At 42.9% G+C, this 20,073-nt stretch overlaps 1 protein-coding gene across 1 annotated transcript in view; it reads right to left on the reverse strand.

The window, feature by feature from the left end:
• Positions 1-8,699: 8,699 nt before the first annotated feature.
• LOC141107887 (neural proliferation differentiation and control protein 1-like) overlaps positions 8,700-20,073 on the reverse strand; it is a 64,713-nt gene continuing 53,339 nt past the window's right edge. The window contains exons 8-9 of the mRNA XM_073598929.1: positions 16,798-16,888; positions 8,700-8,864 (exon numbers count right to left, since the gene is read on the reverse strand). Of these exons, the coding sequence (XP_073455030.1) occupies positions 8,808-8,864; positions 16,798-16,888 (148 nt within the window). The 3' untranslated portion in view covers positions 8,700-8,807. The remainder of the gene's footprint in view (positions 8,865-16,797; positions 16,889-20,073) is intronic.

Raw genomic sequence — 20,073 nt, forward strand, 5'->3', positions numbered from 1 at the left:
CTAAGGCGGTGAAACTGATCAAATCACCTGTGCAATATAATGGGAAGCCTGAAAACCTGACCTGTTGGGGCGCCTTGAGGACTGGAGTTGAGAAACACTGGCCTGGACAGTGCCCAGCAGCAGCCTCTCCCTTGCCCATTAATGCAGCCTGCTCAGCTGCAGCCTCGCCAGTGCCGGATTACACAGCAATGTGATCTCCTGTGTAACGGAACAGTCACAGTCCTGCCTCCTGTAATATATACAGGACAGTGGTCCAATTCCTGGGCCAGAAGGCAGGGCTGTGTGACTGGGTGCCAGGTACACAGCAGATCGCCACTCTGTGTAATCTGGTGGTGCCTGCCCCCTCCTTCCACTCAGACAGCAGGAATCGGCGTAGAACATGCACACGATTTCCCCCTGATTTTCAGGGGGAAAGAGTGCGTGTTTTATGCCGATAAAGACCAATATGGACCAAAAAAAAAAAATCTGGTTGCAAAGACAACAAAACCTTTCTTCCTTCAGGTACATTTATTCATGCAATAGATTTTGGAATTTGTTACAAATGAAAGCGTGTGGTTTACCATTTTGATCCAATCTGAACCTGTCTTTGTTTTGTTTTTCTAGGACAGTTATTTCCTAAATGAGGCTATGATAATTAAAGTGGTTGTAAACCCTTACATATACCCAGTGAAGTGACTGGTGATGCACTGGGATCCTCCTACATCAGTTGTACCTATTTATCTGCAGCCATTTGTCCTTTACATCCTTGTAAAACTCAGATTCACTAAGCAGGGGGCGGACAGCTGCAGTTGCACACTGTACAAGAGCTCTGACAGCTGATTAGAGGGAAGGGACCCCACCCCTTCATGCAGTAACAGAGTTAAGGCTGTAAATCATAGGCTGTGTGCTGGAGCATCCCTCCCCTGTCACCCTTTTTAGCTCTTGGTGTCAGGAACACGTGTCCGATGTGACACACGCTGATAACAAAGGAACAAGAGAGCAGAGAGAAAAGAGTACACAACAAAATGAGATAATAGAATTTATTTTTTATATATACAATAATTATACACACCACATTCCAGTGTGGCTGTACAGTATGTCTGATTAGTACAGATCAGACTGGATTTCTAAGTCACAGAGTGACTTAGACATAGGAGGTGCATGGGGAGCTGAAACAGGGTTTTCCCAAACACCCCAAGGGATTCTGGGTGCCCCGCCCAAAGTGTCTCCCTCACATGTGGTTAAAGAGCATTACTATTAAAATCAATGGAAGTGGCTGACAAGTATCAATGCCTCATGAAAGCAACATGCTGCTTAATTTTTTTTTTTTTTTTTTTTATCACAGTGCTACCACTGCTGTGTGGTGCCCATTGTATCATTCATTGCAGACATTTTAGGATGGGGGATGAGGCTTAATAAATGCCACATAAACACGGGACTGACACACATGTGAGCAAGCACTTAGTGCTTTGGAGAGAGGCAAGTAAACACTAATGACATCTGAACAAAGCACATATTTCTAGTCTGAGGTTTACAACCACTTTAATCCTCAAACCAATAAGTGTCAGAAAATTACTGTTCACCTCAAGTAACTGATTTTCCCTGTTTGGTCTTTCATCTGCACTGGACATGAGAACAGAAAAATCTAGTCACAAGAACTGTTCTATTAGATACTGGCTTCTGAGGGAGCTAAAGAGAGCAGCAAAGGTTGTCCTTTATTATACAGGCTGAAATCTTCCCCTGCACCCAGCTACATTTTATTTGTAGGCTTGCAGATCTGAAATCTTCATATTTTATTTTTTTTTCTTCATCTGCTGACAGTTGCCAGCGGACCTCTGTGTTGGGGAATAAAAAGTACTGCAGGGCACATTGCATGCCGGGTATGGTCTACATGTCAATAAATCAACAATGCAGCTGTATGTTTTGTTTGTTTTTAATTTTTTGTAACCCGCAGGGCCTGTGCTGGCATACAGTTTGTCCTGCAGTAACCAAATGGAGGTCCACTGACAGTTGTCAATGGAGGAGTGCAACTGTTAATATCTTTCAACCCTTCTAAGGGCACCTAGGACAACTGTCATCAAAATTATTGTATTATTTTTGGCTCCCATATTTAAGTATGAGTGTTGTGCTTCTTTAAAGTAAATTCATCAATCAAAATGTGGCATCTGAAGTTATACGCTGATGCATGAAAAGGGTATGTGTTTTTAATTATCTGGCTATGGTGCTGTTGGTTTCCTAGATCAAAGTAATAAAAAAAAAAATCTGTATTGTGAGAAATACTTGATGAGTGAAAAAGGACAGCACTTCTTACATTGTGAGTTTTGTATGCATTAAAGTATATTAAACAAGTTCTGTTTAAATTATTGATTGCTGAGTCTTTCAGTTTCATTCAGGTAATGGGAAATGTGAAAATTACTGATTTATATTTTAAGTTGAGTTGTTTGACCTTGCACCTAAACCACTGACGCACCACCTCTGACTCCAGAATCAAGTATTCACACGCCTTGCCCCAACACAAACCGTCCAAAAAGGGCTTTTGAACAGTGAATCTGAATACAGGCCAAATTTTGGGCTTTAAGCTAAAAATAAATGTTGGTTACTCTCACCCCTTAGACAAAATGAGCAGTAAATTTATGTAATACAGCATCTAAGGGTTTAATAAGAGACAAATACACCTTGCTTCTGTGGCAGCCAGCACTCTGGTTTACACCTCCTGGCCATCATATAGGTGGGCTTTTAATGTCGTCATATACAAGTCCGGACCACTGGTCCTGCATTGTGTACTGACCATTGAGGAGAAGCATTGCTGGTAGACGGGTCATCTGGCATGAAAGGAGCCTGTGGAATAAGTACGACACACTCTACTATTTAGGCCTCCTAGACTAAACGGGCAGTATATCGGGAATACCAATACTTTTTTTCCAATATAAAGCCAGGGGTAACACCCAGACATTGTATTTTCAGATGTAAGTTAGCAGTGGCAGCCCTGGTATCTCTTGGTAACCATAAAGGGACCCTGTTAGGACATACAGTAAATATTGTAGTGGCCAGCAATCCTGTTTTCTAAAGGTGGAAGTTTTGGAGTGCAGCTGTAATATCTTTATTCACTATTTATTAAGTCAGTGACCTGAAGTAAGAAGTTCACTGGTTGCATGCTTGTCCCTGATCAGTGACTCAGTAGGTAGTAAAGTTAGGATGAGGGCACCGAAGCCTAAAAAATAAAATTAAAAAGGGAATTGTAGCTTCTTTTGACAGGTGGCCTATGCAGAAAAAAAAACGTAACTTTTAGTCAAGTTTGTTCTTTAAATAAACTCCTTAGTGTAGCCAGCATAGTTAAATACATGTCTTCATCCATGTTTATAATTGTTCAGTCCTTCCTCGTGTTTCACAGCCTTTGTATCCAAAATGTCCTAGCTGGCTATGGGTGTGCTAAATGTGCACACATGCCTTTGCATGCATAGTCTGTACTGCAAGTGGCCTTGAGCCATCCAACAGAGTACAGACCATCTTTGGGAATGAATAGGGCCACCGCACTCCAGTAAAAAGCTGTGTGGTTGGTGCCACTTATTGGCAAAGACATTTTATGGTATACCTTCCTCTTGTGCACTATGTAACATGGTGCAAAGGGCCCCCAAACCCTGTGTGGGGGTTCCTCTCACCTGCAACTCCTGATTGGTCTGCAGGGCTGTGTCATTCATTGGCAGAGATCTGTGAATGAACTACAAGTCCTGTCCTCTACCACAGCAGACAGACTTGTAGTTCTCCCTGGAACATGAGTAGTAGTCACTGGACTTGTAGCCCATTGACAGTTCCTCTAGCTCTGCAGTAAGCTGGAGAATGAGTCTGTAGGAGCCTAGAATTGCACCTGCGATCCACTGATCGTAGGTACAATACTTTGCAGGCTCTTGTAAAAATAATGATAAATGCACATTTTTTTTTTTTTTTTTTTCTCCTGCAAAGGTGAACTTGACCTTTAAATAAATGTACAGAATTTACCTCACCCCAAATGTTTTCAGGTTGGGACAGCCCATTTCAACATCAGTAAAAAAAAAAAAATGTAGGCTGGCATTGCTGGCCTTCAACAATAGAAATATTAGTTGCTTTGCTGTCTCTCGTTTTCAGAAAATAGTTAAAGATGGCTCCATATTTTTATTTTTCATGACAAGTTTTTTCTGTAGGGGTTCCGATTTATCCAATTCCTGGTATAACTAGTAGTAGCTGGTCACATTCAAGTGGACTTGTTCTGAAACGTTGAAGACGTATTGCTGCTTATACAGGACACTTCTTCACTTTCAAAGACCCACGTGGAAATGAACCAGGAGGCCAAGAAGAAAATGACCCCCACATTCCACTACACCACCCCGCAATGGGGAATAAAGAGAGCGGGCTGAACCTGACAGCTCAGATCAGAGCCGCTGTACTAATGATCCAAAAAAAGTACAGCGATCTCCCCTGCTGAGCTATTGTGGTTTGACAGGGGGATAGCACTCCCCGCCAGAACACTGATCAGTGCTCTCAGCACACGGGCTGAATGTTGTTTTTTTTTTGGGGGGGGGGGGGGGGGTTGAACTGGCTGTTTTTTTGTTTTGTTTTTAATTCCACCAACATTCAGCCCATGTGTACTAGGCTTAAGTATGATGACTTTCAATTTGAGGTGGAGAGATATAAATTTGAGCAAAACCTAGCATATGGCGGTATCTACAGGAGTACTTTCATACCACCCCAACCTTTATCCTTCCATTAAATCCTGTATCAAGACAATAGAATGGGGCTATCAACAAAAAAGACAGTATAACAACTTAAGTAGGACAGAAATGGCTTCCATGCAAGTGGATATTGGATCTCTTCTTAGTTACTTGCTGGTTACAGGAGATTCTGAGGTGTGTATATATATATATATATATATATATATATATATATATATATATATATATATACACACACATACAACAGAACTTGTTGAATCCTAACAGTACAGCAGTGTGCAAATGATGGATTTTAGAAGAGGATTCTGGGTATCTTTACCTGGAGTACCAATATACCACATTAATATATAGGTTTCCTAAAATCTGTAAGAGGACCCTCGAGCTTTTAGATGAATGGAAGGTGTTGGTCAGAAATTGTCTTTTGTTTACTACATTGTACACTAAACCTACCAACAGAAATACCTTACTGACATATTACAGTGCACACCCTGGGAATTTTAGGACAGTCTACCTGTGACAGACTCACCCGGGACAGAGGCTTTTGGAGGGGACTCAATGCTAGCCTCTTGCCTACCGACTATGGGCCCTGGCATTTGAGGGAGCTACAAGCGTTTAGGAAGATATTCTGTTATGTAATGCAAAAGGACATTATTAAGGAGGCCATGATGGTCTCTGCATGCTTGGGACTCATATAGCAGATGTATGTGAAAGGAATGCTGATTAATGAGATCTGGAAAGCCCTGGGTCTCCTGTTGTCTACTAGTGTGGCTTCTAAGAGTATTTCACCCATTGTTGTTTGTGCTAATTAACCTTGCTATTGTATGAAGGGGTTCTGTGTTGATATTTATGATAATGTGTATTGTATAGTCAGTGAGCTAGGAGATGTGAAGTCTACCCTGAGGGGTCATATCTCTGAGTCACCTAGTCTAGGTAAATGATTTAGTAAACTAGCTCACGTTAATTAGGTTTCTAGTTACAGGTGTATTGTTAGAGTAATATGAGCAGGAGGGAGGAACCTCCTCTTTTACTGTATATAAGACTTGTATTTTAGCTCTAATAAAAGAGTCCATGTTCAGCAACTAAACAAGTATTGTCTTGTTTTGTGCTTCTGAGCGGTTGGAATATATATATCTATATTCAGACTGGAGGAAGTGGTATATGACGAAAGCATTCAAGCGGAGTGTGGGACGTTTCGTTACACTACCCATTTCACAGTTCCTCAGGGTTTGGCATATTTGCTCTGACACTAAGGACTGAACAACAGCTGTACACATACAATATGTTTCAGGCTGTCTGACTTTTACATTGTCACTGTGTCGCTTTGAGCAAGGGCCCCTGCCCTGAAATGTTTTTTTTCCGACCTATGTGATGGTGTACAAATAAATATGTGCAAATTATCTACAATTTAGAGCTTATGAACTTTCTTCATTGTACTATGAATAAGCAGTGAAATCGTCTTCAGAATTACAAAACAAGTCCATTTAAATGTGACTAAGCACTGCTAGCCCTGACTAGAGCCTATGCTAGAGTTGGATATTAAGCTACTTTTACATACAGTAGATCCCAACTGTCCCTTATTTCAAGGGACTGTCCTTTATTTGGAACAAAGTCCCTCTGTCCCTCATTCCTCCTCATTTGTCCCTCATTTTAGTCTGATCTATATAGTTGTATATAAAATGCACTACTTGTCAAAGTGTTTTACAGAGCTAAAACCTTTTATCCAAATTCTTAATTGCTGTATTTGTAAATTCCAAAAGTCAATCTAAAGGAATAGTAGTGGTAAAAGAGCATGTGTTGCTTTTTTTTGTATAATTCTCCTTTTAACCTCTTGCCGCCTGTGCTATAGCTGAAAGATGGGTCTCATGAGAAAGTTTAACACCAAGAAATTGTTTATATTGAAAATAGCTGCAGGCAAATATTTTAAAGAGTAAGTGATTGCTCCCCCATCTGCCTGTTAAAGTCACAAGGATACAACGCTGTATGTACACTAGATGGCCACAATTTTTTAGACATGTAATATTCATAAAATGATTGTGTTAAGGAAGAATCTGCTTTAAAAACTGCAGAAATTTGGGAGAAAAAAAAAAAGTTTAATTTGAATAATGCCCACAATTCTTTGGCATACCACTATGGTATATATCATTGGGTACTCATTTTGTGGCTACGTAAGAAAATTATGTCTAGACAAAACTATATTGGATGGAGCGTGGGAGGGTTAGAAGCTCTGCCAAGCTTTACTGCTGCTGTGTCCTTGTTGTGGATATCTAATCTCACTATATATATTATAGGGACACTTGTTCCCATGACAGCTTTCAGATATGGAAGTTCAAACACCCCGAACCCCTCCCTCATTTTTAAGAGGTTTCCATTTTACGTTTCGGTGTTTTTCAATGAAAGATACTTTTAAAACCTGAAGCTTTAACCTGCTTACATTTTGCCACCCCTGGTTCCTTCCTAAATTGCTACGTACATTTTTTTTGTAAATCCAATGCGAGCAGATCATGGCTGGTGGGAGAGGCCATCAGGGTACTTCATATGCTGTAGTTTCCTAAAAACATCACAGCAGCCTGCCTCATTACTGCTTTAACTAGTTACCGACCGCCCGCCGCAGTTGTACTGCAGAAAGTTGGCTCCCCTGCGCAAATCACCGTCATTGTAGGCTGGGCGTGTGCGCGGCGATTTGTGGGTGCACGAATGCCCATTCACGAGTGGGGGAGCCAGCCAGCGGGTCTGGTGGACTCGATGTCTCCCGACCACCCGCGATTGCAGGCAGAACGGGGATTTGTCAGTGTAAACAAACCGATCCCCATTCTGTCAGGGGAGGAGAGACGGATCGTCTGTTCCTAGTGATCAGGAACAGCAATCTCTCTCCTCCTCCAGTCAGGCCAGCCCCCATACAGTTAGAAACACCTCCCTTGATTGTCCCAAAAAAATGTGTCCGATCTCTCCGCCGCAATCCCACTAATAATTGCAGATCACCACCATTACTAGTAAAAAAAAAATAGTAATAATAAAAATGCCATAAATCTATCCCATAGTTTGTAGACAGTATAACTTTCGTGCAAACCAATCAATATACGCTTATTGCGTTTTGTTTTTTATAAAAAAAGTATGTAGCAAATTACATATTTGCCTAAAATTAGGATTTTTATTTTTTATATACATATTTATTATAGCAAAAAAAAATTTTTTTTTTTTTTTTTCAAAATTGTCACTTGTTTGGATACAATGTCGCACGACCGCACAACTGTCATGTCAGTTAAAGCGATGCAGTGCCGCATTGCAAGAAATGACCTGGTCATTAAGGGGGCAAATCCTTCCAGTCCTTAAGTGGTTAAATAGCCCTCTGCCCTGATGCAAGCAGTAGGCTGGCTCTTTGGGGGGGTGTTGTGTAGAATAATATAAAAGCTCTGATGGACAGGTGTCAATCTGGAGGACTGGGCATGCCTAGGTAGGCTAGATTTTGCATACAGACTGCCCTAGGTAATGTCTATATGTGATGCTGAGAACTGAAATCAAATAAATGAAAGAGGCAGGCCAGGGAAAGTCAGGCTAAGGAGAAAACGGATAGATGACATTGCTTGCCTTTTAGCCAGAAAATGAGGTGTGCTCTATCTGTCTTGCTGCAGGTTTTTTATGTACACAGTGAGAATCTCACGGTGTTCAGCAAAATCTGAGTAATCAATTTAAGTAGAGGAGAGGAGCCTGTACAACTGCGCAAGACTACAAGTAAAGCTGGAGTTCAGCTACTACATACAAAGAAGTGTTTTACAATTGTGCGTTTCTAACATTGTGGCAAAAGTTTAGGACAGGCCCTTTCTGTTCTAGCATGACTGTGTCTCTGTACATAAAAGCCAGCTTCATAAAGACACTGTTTGAGTTTGGTGCACAGGAACTCAAGTGGCTTATTTAAACAATTGCTCCTGTGAAAAGCCCCATGCTGATCCTAGTCAAAACCAAAGTCAAAGGCCATCTGCAAGCCTCTCTTAATAGACAGTGCTCACTAACAGCGCAGCTAGCTCAAAAGTTTAATGCACAACAACCACACAGGGTACTTTTTAGATATACAGCTATAATAAATATAGATTATAAGATACAGAGATTTTTCAGAGGCGTATTTCATCACTGCTTGGTCCTCGATGGGTCAAACAGAGGGTTGTGGACTTCCATCTCTCCGGTCTGAAAAAGTAAAACGTTGGTTAGTTCTGTAGGGGTGGAAGCTTGATAATCTAAGATATTTATCTAAAATAGGTACCTTTTGCCCAAAAATTGTATACTGCTTAACAAAAAAGTCCCCATGAGCTGCTTATATGTTTATCAGATCAATGCAAGCTGAATGATAGTTAAAACTTTAAATCATAAAGCCAAAAACTTTTTTTTATTCTTCAGCTTGGCAATAGAAGGAAATGGTTGAAACCCATTTTGTTTGTCATTTCTATCCAATTAGAGAGAGATCTCTTTACTTCCTCCCCTGCAAACAGATTACCCTGGAAAAGGTTTCCCCAGTGGAAGATTTCCCCTCTATTCCTGTTCTGGAGACAAGTCAGTCGAGTGTTGAGATTTTTACCTTGCTTTCAGTTTCTGTGTCTCCAGAAAAAAATAGAGGGTAATTCTTTCCCAGACAGCCATCAATAAAACCCTAAGAGAAGTTGTAACCCAGCCTTTCAATCAGGGTTCCGATAAAGTGGTATTAAAACCAACATTTTTACTTTCTCCTTTTATTTAAGAACTTAACATGCATTTCTGGTTAGTACCTTCAAATTGTGATAAAACGGCACCCTTTATGAGTTATTTACATCGGTTCTGGCCAATGATGTCACTTGCGCATGCGCAGTTATCTTTGCATTCACGGCACACTCAAAATTGTAATAAAAAACAAAACAAAACAACCACTCTGTAACGTGCTTTAAACTCAATAATGATCGAATACTGTATGCTTATGCCGTAAGTTAGCCATGTGCAATTACCAGTAGCTGCTGCTCCAAAACGTGTAACCCTGGCACACTACAGTGACCAAATCATACATTCAAAAAGAGCAGCACTATTACCATTACTGGTAATAAACTAAAGTGCAACCTGCAAATGTCTATCAATTATATACAACAGATCACATGAACAAATCCAACACACATGTGCAAATATTAGTGCTGAACAGTGCAAACAAATAAATATGAAGTACCAAAATCAGTCCATAAAGTGTCTTGTGCTCTGTTTGACCCATCTTCACCAACTATGATCCAGTAACCTCTAGTGTTCCTCCACGTGCCCCATAAGAGGTGCTCACTCGCAAACAGGTATTTGTCATAAGCAGGTCAATTTATGCCAGTATCTAACTCCTTTTTACTAATAAGCACTGCATCTGAGCACCACGAACCAAAAAACACAATTTGATTGATTTTTAATATTCAAACAAACTCCCCCGTCAATTCATACATTCATGTCTCATACCGTAATTACCCGTCAGCGCAAATGGAGGACACTACTGTAATTACCCAACAGCGCAAATGGAGGGCACTACCGTAATTACCCGCTAGTGTAAACGGAGGGCACTACCAAAATTACCTGTCAGCATAACCACTTAAGGACCGCCCACTGCATATATACTGCTGCAGGGCGGCCCTATTGCGCGAATTGACATACCCGTACGTCGTTTCCTGCTGGAGACACTGTGCACGCCACCGGAGATGCACACGCCCGCTGCATGGCGGGGGAGCCAATACGCAGGTCCAGCGGCCGCCATGTCTGCAGGCCACCCGCGATCGCTCCTCAGATAGGCAGAACGGGCATCTGCCTTTGTAAACAAAGCAGATCCCTGTTCTGACGGGAGTACAGAGAGATCATCTATTCCTAGTGATCAGGAACAGCGATCTTTCTGTACTCCCAGTCAGTCCACTCCCCCCACAGTTAGAAACACCTCCCTAGGACACACTTAACCCCTTGATCGCCCCCTAGTGTTAACCCTTCCCTTCCAGTGTCATTTATATAGTGATCAGTACATATTTTTAGCTCGGATCACTGTAATAATCATGTCACTGATCACTGCCATTACTAGTAAAAAAATAATAATAAAAATGCCACAAACCTATCCCCTATTTTGTAGACGTTGCACAATACACGCTTATTGCGATTTTTTTTTTTTACCACAAATATATAGAATACAAATTGGCTTAAACTGATGAATACATTTGTTTTTGTTTTTTATTTTTTATTGGATATGTATTATAACAAAAAGTAAAAAATATTGTTTTTTTTTTTGTTTATAGCGCAACAAATAAAAACCGCAGAGGTGATCAAATACCACCAAAAGAAAGCTTTGTTTGTGGGAAAAAAGAACATCAATTTTAGATGGGTATAGCGTCACACGCCCGTGCAATTGTCAGTTAAAGTAACGCAGTGCCATATCGCAAAAAATGACCTGGTCATTAAGGGGTAAATCCTTCCGGTCCTTAAGTGGTAAAATAAAGGGCACTACCATAATTACCCATCAGCTTAAATAAAGGGCACTGCCGTAATTACCCGCCAGCATAAATTGAGGGCACTACCATAATTACCCATCCACGTAAATTGAGGGCACTACTGTAATTACTTGTCAGCGTAAATGGAGGGCACTATCTCAATTATCCTTCAGCTTAAATGGAGGGCACTATCGTAATTACCCATCAGCTTAAGTGGAGGGCACTACCGCAATAACCCGTCAGCTTACATGGAGGGCACAAACGTAATTATCCATCAGCTTACATGGAGGGCACTACCGTAATTAACCGTCAGAGTAAATAGAGGGCTCTACCGTAATTACCCGTCAGCTTAAATAAAGGGCACTTTCGTAATTACCCATCAGCTTAACCACTTCAACCCCGGAAGGTTTTACCCACTTCCTGACCAGGCTATTTTTTGCGATACAGCGCTGCGTTGCTTTAACTGACAATTGCGTGGTCGTGCGACGCTGTACCAAAATAAAATTGATGTTCTTCCCACAAATGGAGCTTTCCTTGCTCTAAAAAAAAAAAAAAAAAAAAAAAAAAAAAGAAGAGCAGCAATTTTGCATAAAAAACAATATTCCTTACTTTCTGCTATAAAACATTCCCAAAAAAAAAATTTTAAAAATCAAATTTCTTCATCAGTTTAGATCAATATGTATTCTGCTACATATTTTTGGTAAAAAAAAATCCCAATAAGCGTTTATTAATTGGTTTGCACAAAAGCTATCTCATCTACACACTATGGGTTCGATTTATGGCATTTTTTTTTTACCAGTAATGCCGGTGATCTGCAATTTTTGGTGGGACTGCGACATTGTGGTGGACAAATCTGACCCTAAGTGACCCCTTTTGGGGACCAGTGACACCAATACAGTGATCAGTGCTAGAAAAATACACTGATCCCTGTATAAATGACACTGGCAGGGAAGGGGTTAACACTAGGGGGTGATTAAGGGGTTAAGTGTGTCCTAGGGGGGTGCTTTCAAACTGTGTGTGTGTGTGGGGGGGGGGGGGGGTAGTGTTACACTGGAGAAAAACAGAGATCATGTTTCATAAGATCTATTTTCCTCACTGACAGATCAGCGGTGTGCCTTGTTTACACCGCTGCTCTGTGGTCTCCTGTAAACAATCGGCGGGTCTCGGCAGTCATCTCGGCCACCGGACCCGCTGATTGTCTCCTGCTGTGTCCTATTACAGCGGGAGCGGCGTGCATGCGCCCCCTACACCACGTGCACAATATCACGTACAGTTACGTGATCTTGCGCAGCTGGGCCGCCCTTCCACAGTATAAGTACGGTGGGCCATCCAGAGGCAGTTAAATGGAGGGCACTATCGTAATTACCTGTATGCTGAAATGGAGGGCTCTACCGTAATTATTGTCAGCTTTCATGGAGGGCACTACCGTAATTTCCCATCAGCTTACATGGAGGGCACTACCGTAATTACCCGTCACCGAAAAGAGGGCTCTACCATAGTTACCCGTCAACATAAATGAAATGCACTATTGTAATTATCCGTCAGCTTAAATAAAGGGTACTGCCGTAATTACCTATAAGCGTAAATGGAGGGCACTACTGTAATAACCGTCAGTGTAAAAAGAGGGCTCTACCGTAATCACCCGTCAGCATAATTGGAGGGCACTATCATAGTTACCCGTCAGCGTAAACGGAGGGCACTACCATAATTACCTGTCAGCTTACATAAAGGGCACTACCATAATTACCCTTCAGCTTACATGGAGGGCACTACCATAATTATTCGCCAGATTAAATAAAGGCACTACCGTAATTACCCCTCAGCGTAAATGGAGGGCTCTACCATAATTACCCATCAGCGTAAATGGAGGGCACTGCCATAATTACCCATCAGCGCAAATGCAGGGCACTACCGTAATTACCCGTCAGTGTAAACAAAGGGCACTACTGTAATTACTTGTCAGCTTACATAAAGGGCACTACCATATTTACCCGTCAGCTTACATGGAGAGCACTACCATAATTACCCATCAGCTTAAATGGAGGGCACTATCGTAATTACTCATCAGCTTACATGGAAGGCACTAACCATAATTACCTGTCAGCTTACATGGAGGGCACTACCGTAATTACTCGCCAGCTTAAATAAAAGGCAACAAATAGGGGTACTCAGAGAGTAACCATGGATCGGACTTTAAAAGGCATGGAAACAATGGAGAAGTAGAAAAAATATGATACTATTTATTGAAAAAAAAATTACATAATATATACATAGTATTCACAAGCGTTAAAAATCATGTAAAATGATACAGTTTGTACAGTGAGCCTTGTGCGTCTACGCGTTTCACCGTTAGGCTTCTTCTGGACACGATCAAGGTTCAAAGAGATGACAAAAAGAGAGAACAAGTCTTACTGTCTTGTTAATCGGTTGAGCCTCATGTACAAATATCCGGAACGTTCACACCAATAATATCCAGTATATGGACTATTTTCAAAAAATTGTGAAAAAGTACCCGGAATGCCGTTAATTCTATTAGCAGCAAAAGTAGAATGCTGCTCAAACAGGGGCATAAACATCATGCAAAGATGTAGACAAAACTTAGAGATCCGGAATCCAATAGAGGAAAAACACAGTTGGGACTCATAAATGCCCATGGGGTATCATATGTCCCATCTACAAATCATGCCCGCAAAGGGATAGTCCAGTAGCAGTAAAAGTAGAATGCTACTCAAACAGGGGCATAAACGTCATGCAAAGATACAGAACATGTTCAGAGATCCAGAATCCAATAGAGGAAAAACATAGATGGAACTCGTAAATGCCCGTGGGGTATTATATATCCCATCTGCATATCCTGCCCGTAGAGGAATAGTATATGCACTCAAATGACAAGAGATTGCCCCTGGGAGACAGCCTATTACTGTATGCCTGGGGGGTATTATATATCCCATCTGCATATCCTGCCCGTAGAGGAGTAGTATATGCACTCAAACGACAAGAGATTGCCCCTGGGAGACAGCCTATTACTGTATACGTGTAAATGCCCCATGGGCATTTAGGAGTCCCATCTGTGTTTTTCCGGATCTCTGAGTTTGGTCTACACCTTTGCATGGCATTTATGCTCCTGTTTGAGCAGCATTCTACTTTTGCTGCTAATAGAATTAGCGGCATTCCAGGTACTTTTCGCAATTTTTTGAAAATAGTCCATATACTGGATATTATTGGTGTGAAGGTCCTGGATATTTGTACATGAGGCTGAATCGATTAACAAGACAGTGAGACTTGTTCTCTCTTTTTGTCATCTCTTTGAACCTTGATCTGGTCCTGAAGAAGCCTAACGGTGATACGCGTAGACGCACAAGGGCTCATTGTACAAACTGTATCATTTTACATGATTTTTAACGCTTGTGAATACTGTGTATATATTATGTATTTTTTTCAAAAAATAGTATCACATTTTTTCTACCTCTCCATTGTTTCCATGTCTTTAAAGTCAGATCCATAGTTACTCTCTGAGTACCCCTTTTTGTTTCCTCTCGAATTTACGGATGTGGCAATGCGAGTGCTTCCTCTCCCCTTTTATTTATATTAAATAAAAGGCACTACCATAATTAACTGTCAGCTTACATGGAGGGCACTACCATAATTACTCGCCAGCTTAAATAAAAGGCACTACCATAATTATCCATCAGCGTAAATGGAAGGCACTACCATGATTACCCGTCAGCGTAAATGGAGGGCACTACTGTAATTACGCGTCAGCGTAAATGGAGGGCATTATCGAAATTACCCATCAGCTTAAATGGAGGGCACTACCCCAATTATCCATCAGCGTAAATGGAGGGCACTACCGTAATTACCCATCAGTGTAAATAAAGGGCACTACTGTAATTACCGTCAGAGTAAATGGAGGGCACTACCGTAATTATTACGGCAATGGTGCCATTTTGGCAGCCCAGCTGTATGAACACTGCTTGTCTCTGCTGTGGATCTGAAAGTCTACTCTATATTGTTAAAAAATAGCTGGCCATCTTTAAGCCAGTGCTGTCTCCACTATTGGACAGCACTTACACACACACACCAGTTCCAGTCCTACCCCTCCTGGGCACTTTCCATCCCTGCTGAGGTCCACGTGAGGTAGCCTCGGCTCCACTTTGGCGCCCCCAGTGGCTTTACAGGCCGAATTGTAGTGGTCCCTTCCATCTGTCTGGGTGCTCCCCGAGGCGGTACTACATCTCTTTGTGGTTTTACTCTCATTGGCTTGTCTTTTGGAGGCAGTACATGCAGCCTGAATACCTCTGTACCTGTCATATAAGCATCCCTGAAGAAGACTCCAAACCCCTACTTTTGAAACGCGTTGAATGTCTCAATTAACCACTGTTCTTTGGTCAAGGTTTTGGCAGCTACATTCCTGAGCTGTCCCTACATATGTGTACAAGCCATCTATTTTAGCAAACCTATTTTTATCTTGATATGTAATAAAGTAATAATATTTTATACTTCTTGTTTTTTTTCCTTGGTCTGTAGTGCCTACAATAGTCCCCATTCAATTGGAGGGTATTTGTGTTGAGACTGGGATGATAGCACTCTCACAGCTCTCTACCATATACTCTTTCTAATGTACTAGTATGCACCGCATACTAGCACATTATGACAGACTTACCTGTAAATCGGATCCCTCCAGCACAGCGCTGTCACGGCTCCCTGGCACTTCCATCTTCACCCGATCTTCCTTCCGAGTTCACGGACTCCGGCTGTGTAATTGGCCTGGGCTGCGATTACGTCACTCCCGCGCATGTGCATGGGAGCCCCATCCCTGAGCTCTGAAGGTATGACCTGGGTATGCTTTCCCTTTAGAGCGCATGCTCCGGTGACGTCACTGGCAGCATTCCTTGTGAATATCTCCTAAACAATGCAAGTTTAGGAGATATTCACTGTACCTACAGGTAAGCCTTATTATAGGCTTACCTGTGGGTACAAGTTCAAAAGTGGAGTTTACCTCGACTTTACGAACAACCGACCAGCATGGGGGGGGGGGGGGGTGGCACCGTGGTTCAGCAGGAATAAACAATCAGTCCAGTTGCAGTAACAGGACGGTATTGAAGTTAAAGTTCGATAAAGCACAACAACCCGACCGGGCGCACTAACACAATGTTGCAGCAAAGAGTATAACAGTAGGTCTCAGGTGCACTGACAGCACCTGTCTTGAGGGGCAGAATGCAGCCTGGTCGGTCCAAACCCAAATGGGGAGACCTCCAGGAAGGATGGCATGTCCCTGTTCTTTCCCTACTTATCTGGAACCTCTCCCTGATGCTAATTACTGTCCCTGTCAGATGGGTGACCTGTCCCCACTTGCAAAATGTGCACCAAGCCAGAGAGCCAGGGTCTTAAATAGACTCTGCCCAACCCAAGATGGCCACCAAAGTCACATGGGGCGCCAGCATCCAATCAGATAGCTCCCCCAGTGACCCAGGAAACCATAGAGGACCATGTTCCTCTTGACTTCTCCATCTGCAATGCTTCTGCGGTTGAGCACCACTTGCAGTGGAGAAAGTAGACTACACCTGCCTGGAAGCAGCCAGTACCTGCATGCATGGCTGTATCAGTCTAATGCCTACAGGTACCTTTAGCCTATTCGCACTCATTATTATACATACCGGTGCCAGTCCAGGACACTCATAGATTGCAAATTCCTCAATATCCGCCTCAGAGTCTGTGGAAAGTTGCTGACAAGGCTTCTTTTCTGAACTGAATAGAGAAATAAAAAATATGTGTTGGGCAAATCATACCTGAACACTTGCATTAAAATTTCTGCGTTGACCCCCTGGGAATGGCGATTAACATGGACCACACCTTTCAAAATTACAGCAAGTGAAACCTGCACTCATTTTCGTGATAGAAAAATAGATAGAAAAAATAATAGATTATTCAGGATCCGATCACATTACAATTGTACTCCTAAAAAGTTCAGGCACTGTTTGGAGAACCAACATGTGGCACTCTCTGTAATGAATGTTAGCCCTCTGCAGCTACACAGGAACCAAAACACCAGGGATGGTGTTGTGCAAAGGAACAAACAAACACTTGATTTGATAAAGGGCCATGCCCGAAACGCGTTGTCATGACTACAGCCTGCTGACAGCTTTCCATCTGCTCTTCCACCACATCTGCGTTTCATCCCAAGCCTGGCTGTGGTGAGACGGTTCGACATCGCTCTGTGTTGGTGATGTCACATTCAGTGCGCCACCTGACTACACCAGCTGCACCATGCAGCGGTTTGGAGTCTTATATCCAGCCCATTGAGAGCCTCTTCACATCACTGACCCGTACGGGTTCAACCAGTGGTTCGTCATCCCTTCCACTGGGTGAATGCCCATGTGACATCTGGTGCCTACACACCTTTTGGTCGCCCCCTAGCACTGGCCCTGATATGCCTGATATGAGATGAGTGAGCCTGCCAAGGTTTGGTGGAGATCGACGTTCATAATCAAGCATGATGTTTAACATTGATTGTCTGTCAGACATATTTCAACCCTTTCCATTCTTGGAATCCTGTGAATTTGATTTTACAATAAATCTTTTTATCACAAACCGTGGCATAGACATTTTTATTACTTTTCTCAGGTATGCCTCAAGTGGTTTGTAGCCATCCAGTGCTGGATTAAGAGGGATCACATTACAACACATGCTCTTCCTGCATGCGTATATATGTTCATTGAGGTACATTAGGCAGCCCTCTTCATTTTGGGTAGGCTGTTAGTGCATCTCCACAAAAAAAAAAAAAAAAAACTGAGATTTTTCACTATCTTTAAAAATGCAGCACACCACAACACACATAACATTTGCATTTGTACCATACCAATTGGCTTAATAAAATTCTTGCACACTGAAAAATATGGGAGCAGACATTGCCTTGCATTTCAAGTTGCAACCTGTGCTCTTTATTCTTACTTAAAGCAGACCTTCAGTCATTTTTTCAACTTTCCATCTATTAAATCTTCTGCCCTTGTGGTTTTAACTTTGGATAGTAAAACTTTTTTTTTCTGCCAGTAAATACCTTCTACAGCCCACTTCCTGTTTCTTGTCTGGTCATTAGCCTAGGCTTATGACATCATGCACAGCTCTCTCTCTCACTCTTGTGAGAGTTTGACAGGAAGGGAGGGGGGATTGAGTCACAGGAGGGCCACTGAGAGCTGCAGGGCTGCAGAACTGGGGGTGTGCCTCTGTGTGTCTGCGTAAATCCAGGAAGTGAACAGGCAGCAGCTTCAGCTGTCCACAGTTAAAATGGATGCAGCCAGATTTAGTAGAGGGAGATTTCTGCAGCATATTTGGCAAGTACAGAATCACAGTATATAAAGTAATATGGAAAGTGGTTGGAGGGAAGCTTTAGAATGGCAAAGGTGTTTTTATTACAAATTATGTGAGCAGACTTCAGTTCCTCTTTAACTGCTTAATGAATTTCTGACCTGGAACAAATGTGTATCCAAGAAGTGAAGTGTTGGGATACATGCATAGTGTAAGGCAACCCTCGGAACGGGTGACGCAAGCAGCACACGAAGCCTCTTTTGCCAGCACTCGACTCCCTCCCCATCAGCATAGCAGCACAGGGAAGTGTCAGTGAGACACTAATGCATTCCGATTTCAGAATTCCCCACGCCGCACAGTGCCTCCGAGGGGGAGGCACTGTGCCCCCACACATTGTAAAAGATGGGAAACATTGTTTGGTTCTCTAACTTTGCTGTAGCTGCGATCATCAGCTTTTGTGATGGGGAAGAGATTGGGTGCAGTTCTGCTGGGGGGGGGGGCAGTCCCGGTTTCCAGGAGGACTGTCATTGGCCACTGATAAAGCCAATCACAGTCTTGCTATCCCTGCCCACCATCTGGAGGAAGATGACTCGCTTAGTTGCCACTACCAATCTCAGAAGGAAGGGATTTCACTGCGATTGAGAAAACCCCAATCAGGTCACAGTTTGTGGAATTACTGTTGAGCTTCTGGGAACTTTGTTGAAATTATTCCTGAACCTTTGCGTCACTTACTACTGAACCCCCGGCACTGTGTGTCCCTTTAAGCCACAGCCAGTATTCAGCGCAATGAAAATCACACCCAACTTTTCCTGTGGCGCAGAGCGCCGCACTTTTTCTCAGCTGCTGAGGCTTAACTTATGATCCTGCACACAGGCCCACTGCTTTCAGAAAATGCCCCTGACCTGAGCTCATCATTGTGCATCCATTCCAGATGCTTGTATGTGACATCACATACAAGCACATGGGCTGGATGCGAGAGGTGGATCAACAGGATGAGTGTGCTAGGACAGGTAGATGTGTCTCATCTCTGCTTCCTTCCACCACTCTGCATATCACGCATATCATAGATGAGAAGAGGGTACAGCGGTGGAACAGATGAGCAGGAGGGTACAGCGGTGGGAAAAATGAGCAGAAGGGATTCAGAGGTGGGACAGAAGAGCAGGAGGGTACAGTGGTGGGGCAGATGTGCAGGATGTTACACTGATGGGGCAGATGAGAAAGGGGGTTACAGTGGTGGGAAAGATGAGCGGGGGGGTTCAGTTTTGGGCAGATGATAAGGGGGTTCAGCGGTGGGACAGAAGAGCAGGGGGGTACAGCGGTGGGGCAGATGTGAAAGGAGGTGCATTGGTGGGACAGATTAGCAGGGAGTTACAGTGGTTGGGCAGAAGACCAGGGGGTACCGAGGTGGGGCAGATGTACAGGGGGTTACAGTGGTGGGGCAGATGAGAAAGGGGGAACATTGGTGGGGCAGATGAGCAGGGGGTTACAGTGGTGGGACAGAAGAGCAGGGTGGTACAGTGGTGGGGCAGATGTACTACACAGTCTCACACATAACACATCATAGGCTGGTTGCTAGGCTAGGGCCGCCCCGCGTCTAGCAACCAGTGACGTTGGCTGAGGCCTGAGGG

The sequence above is a fragment of the Aquarana catesbeiana genome, linkage group LG09 (genome assembly GCF_042186555.1).
Source record: "Aquarana catesbeiana isolate 2022-GZ linkage group LG09, ASM4218655v1, whole genome shotgun sequence".
In the NCBI taxonomy this organism is placed as follows: domain Eukaryota; kingdom Metazoa; phylum Chordata; class Amphibia; order Anura; family Ranidae; genus Aquarana; species Aquarana catesbeiana.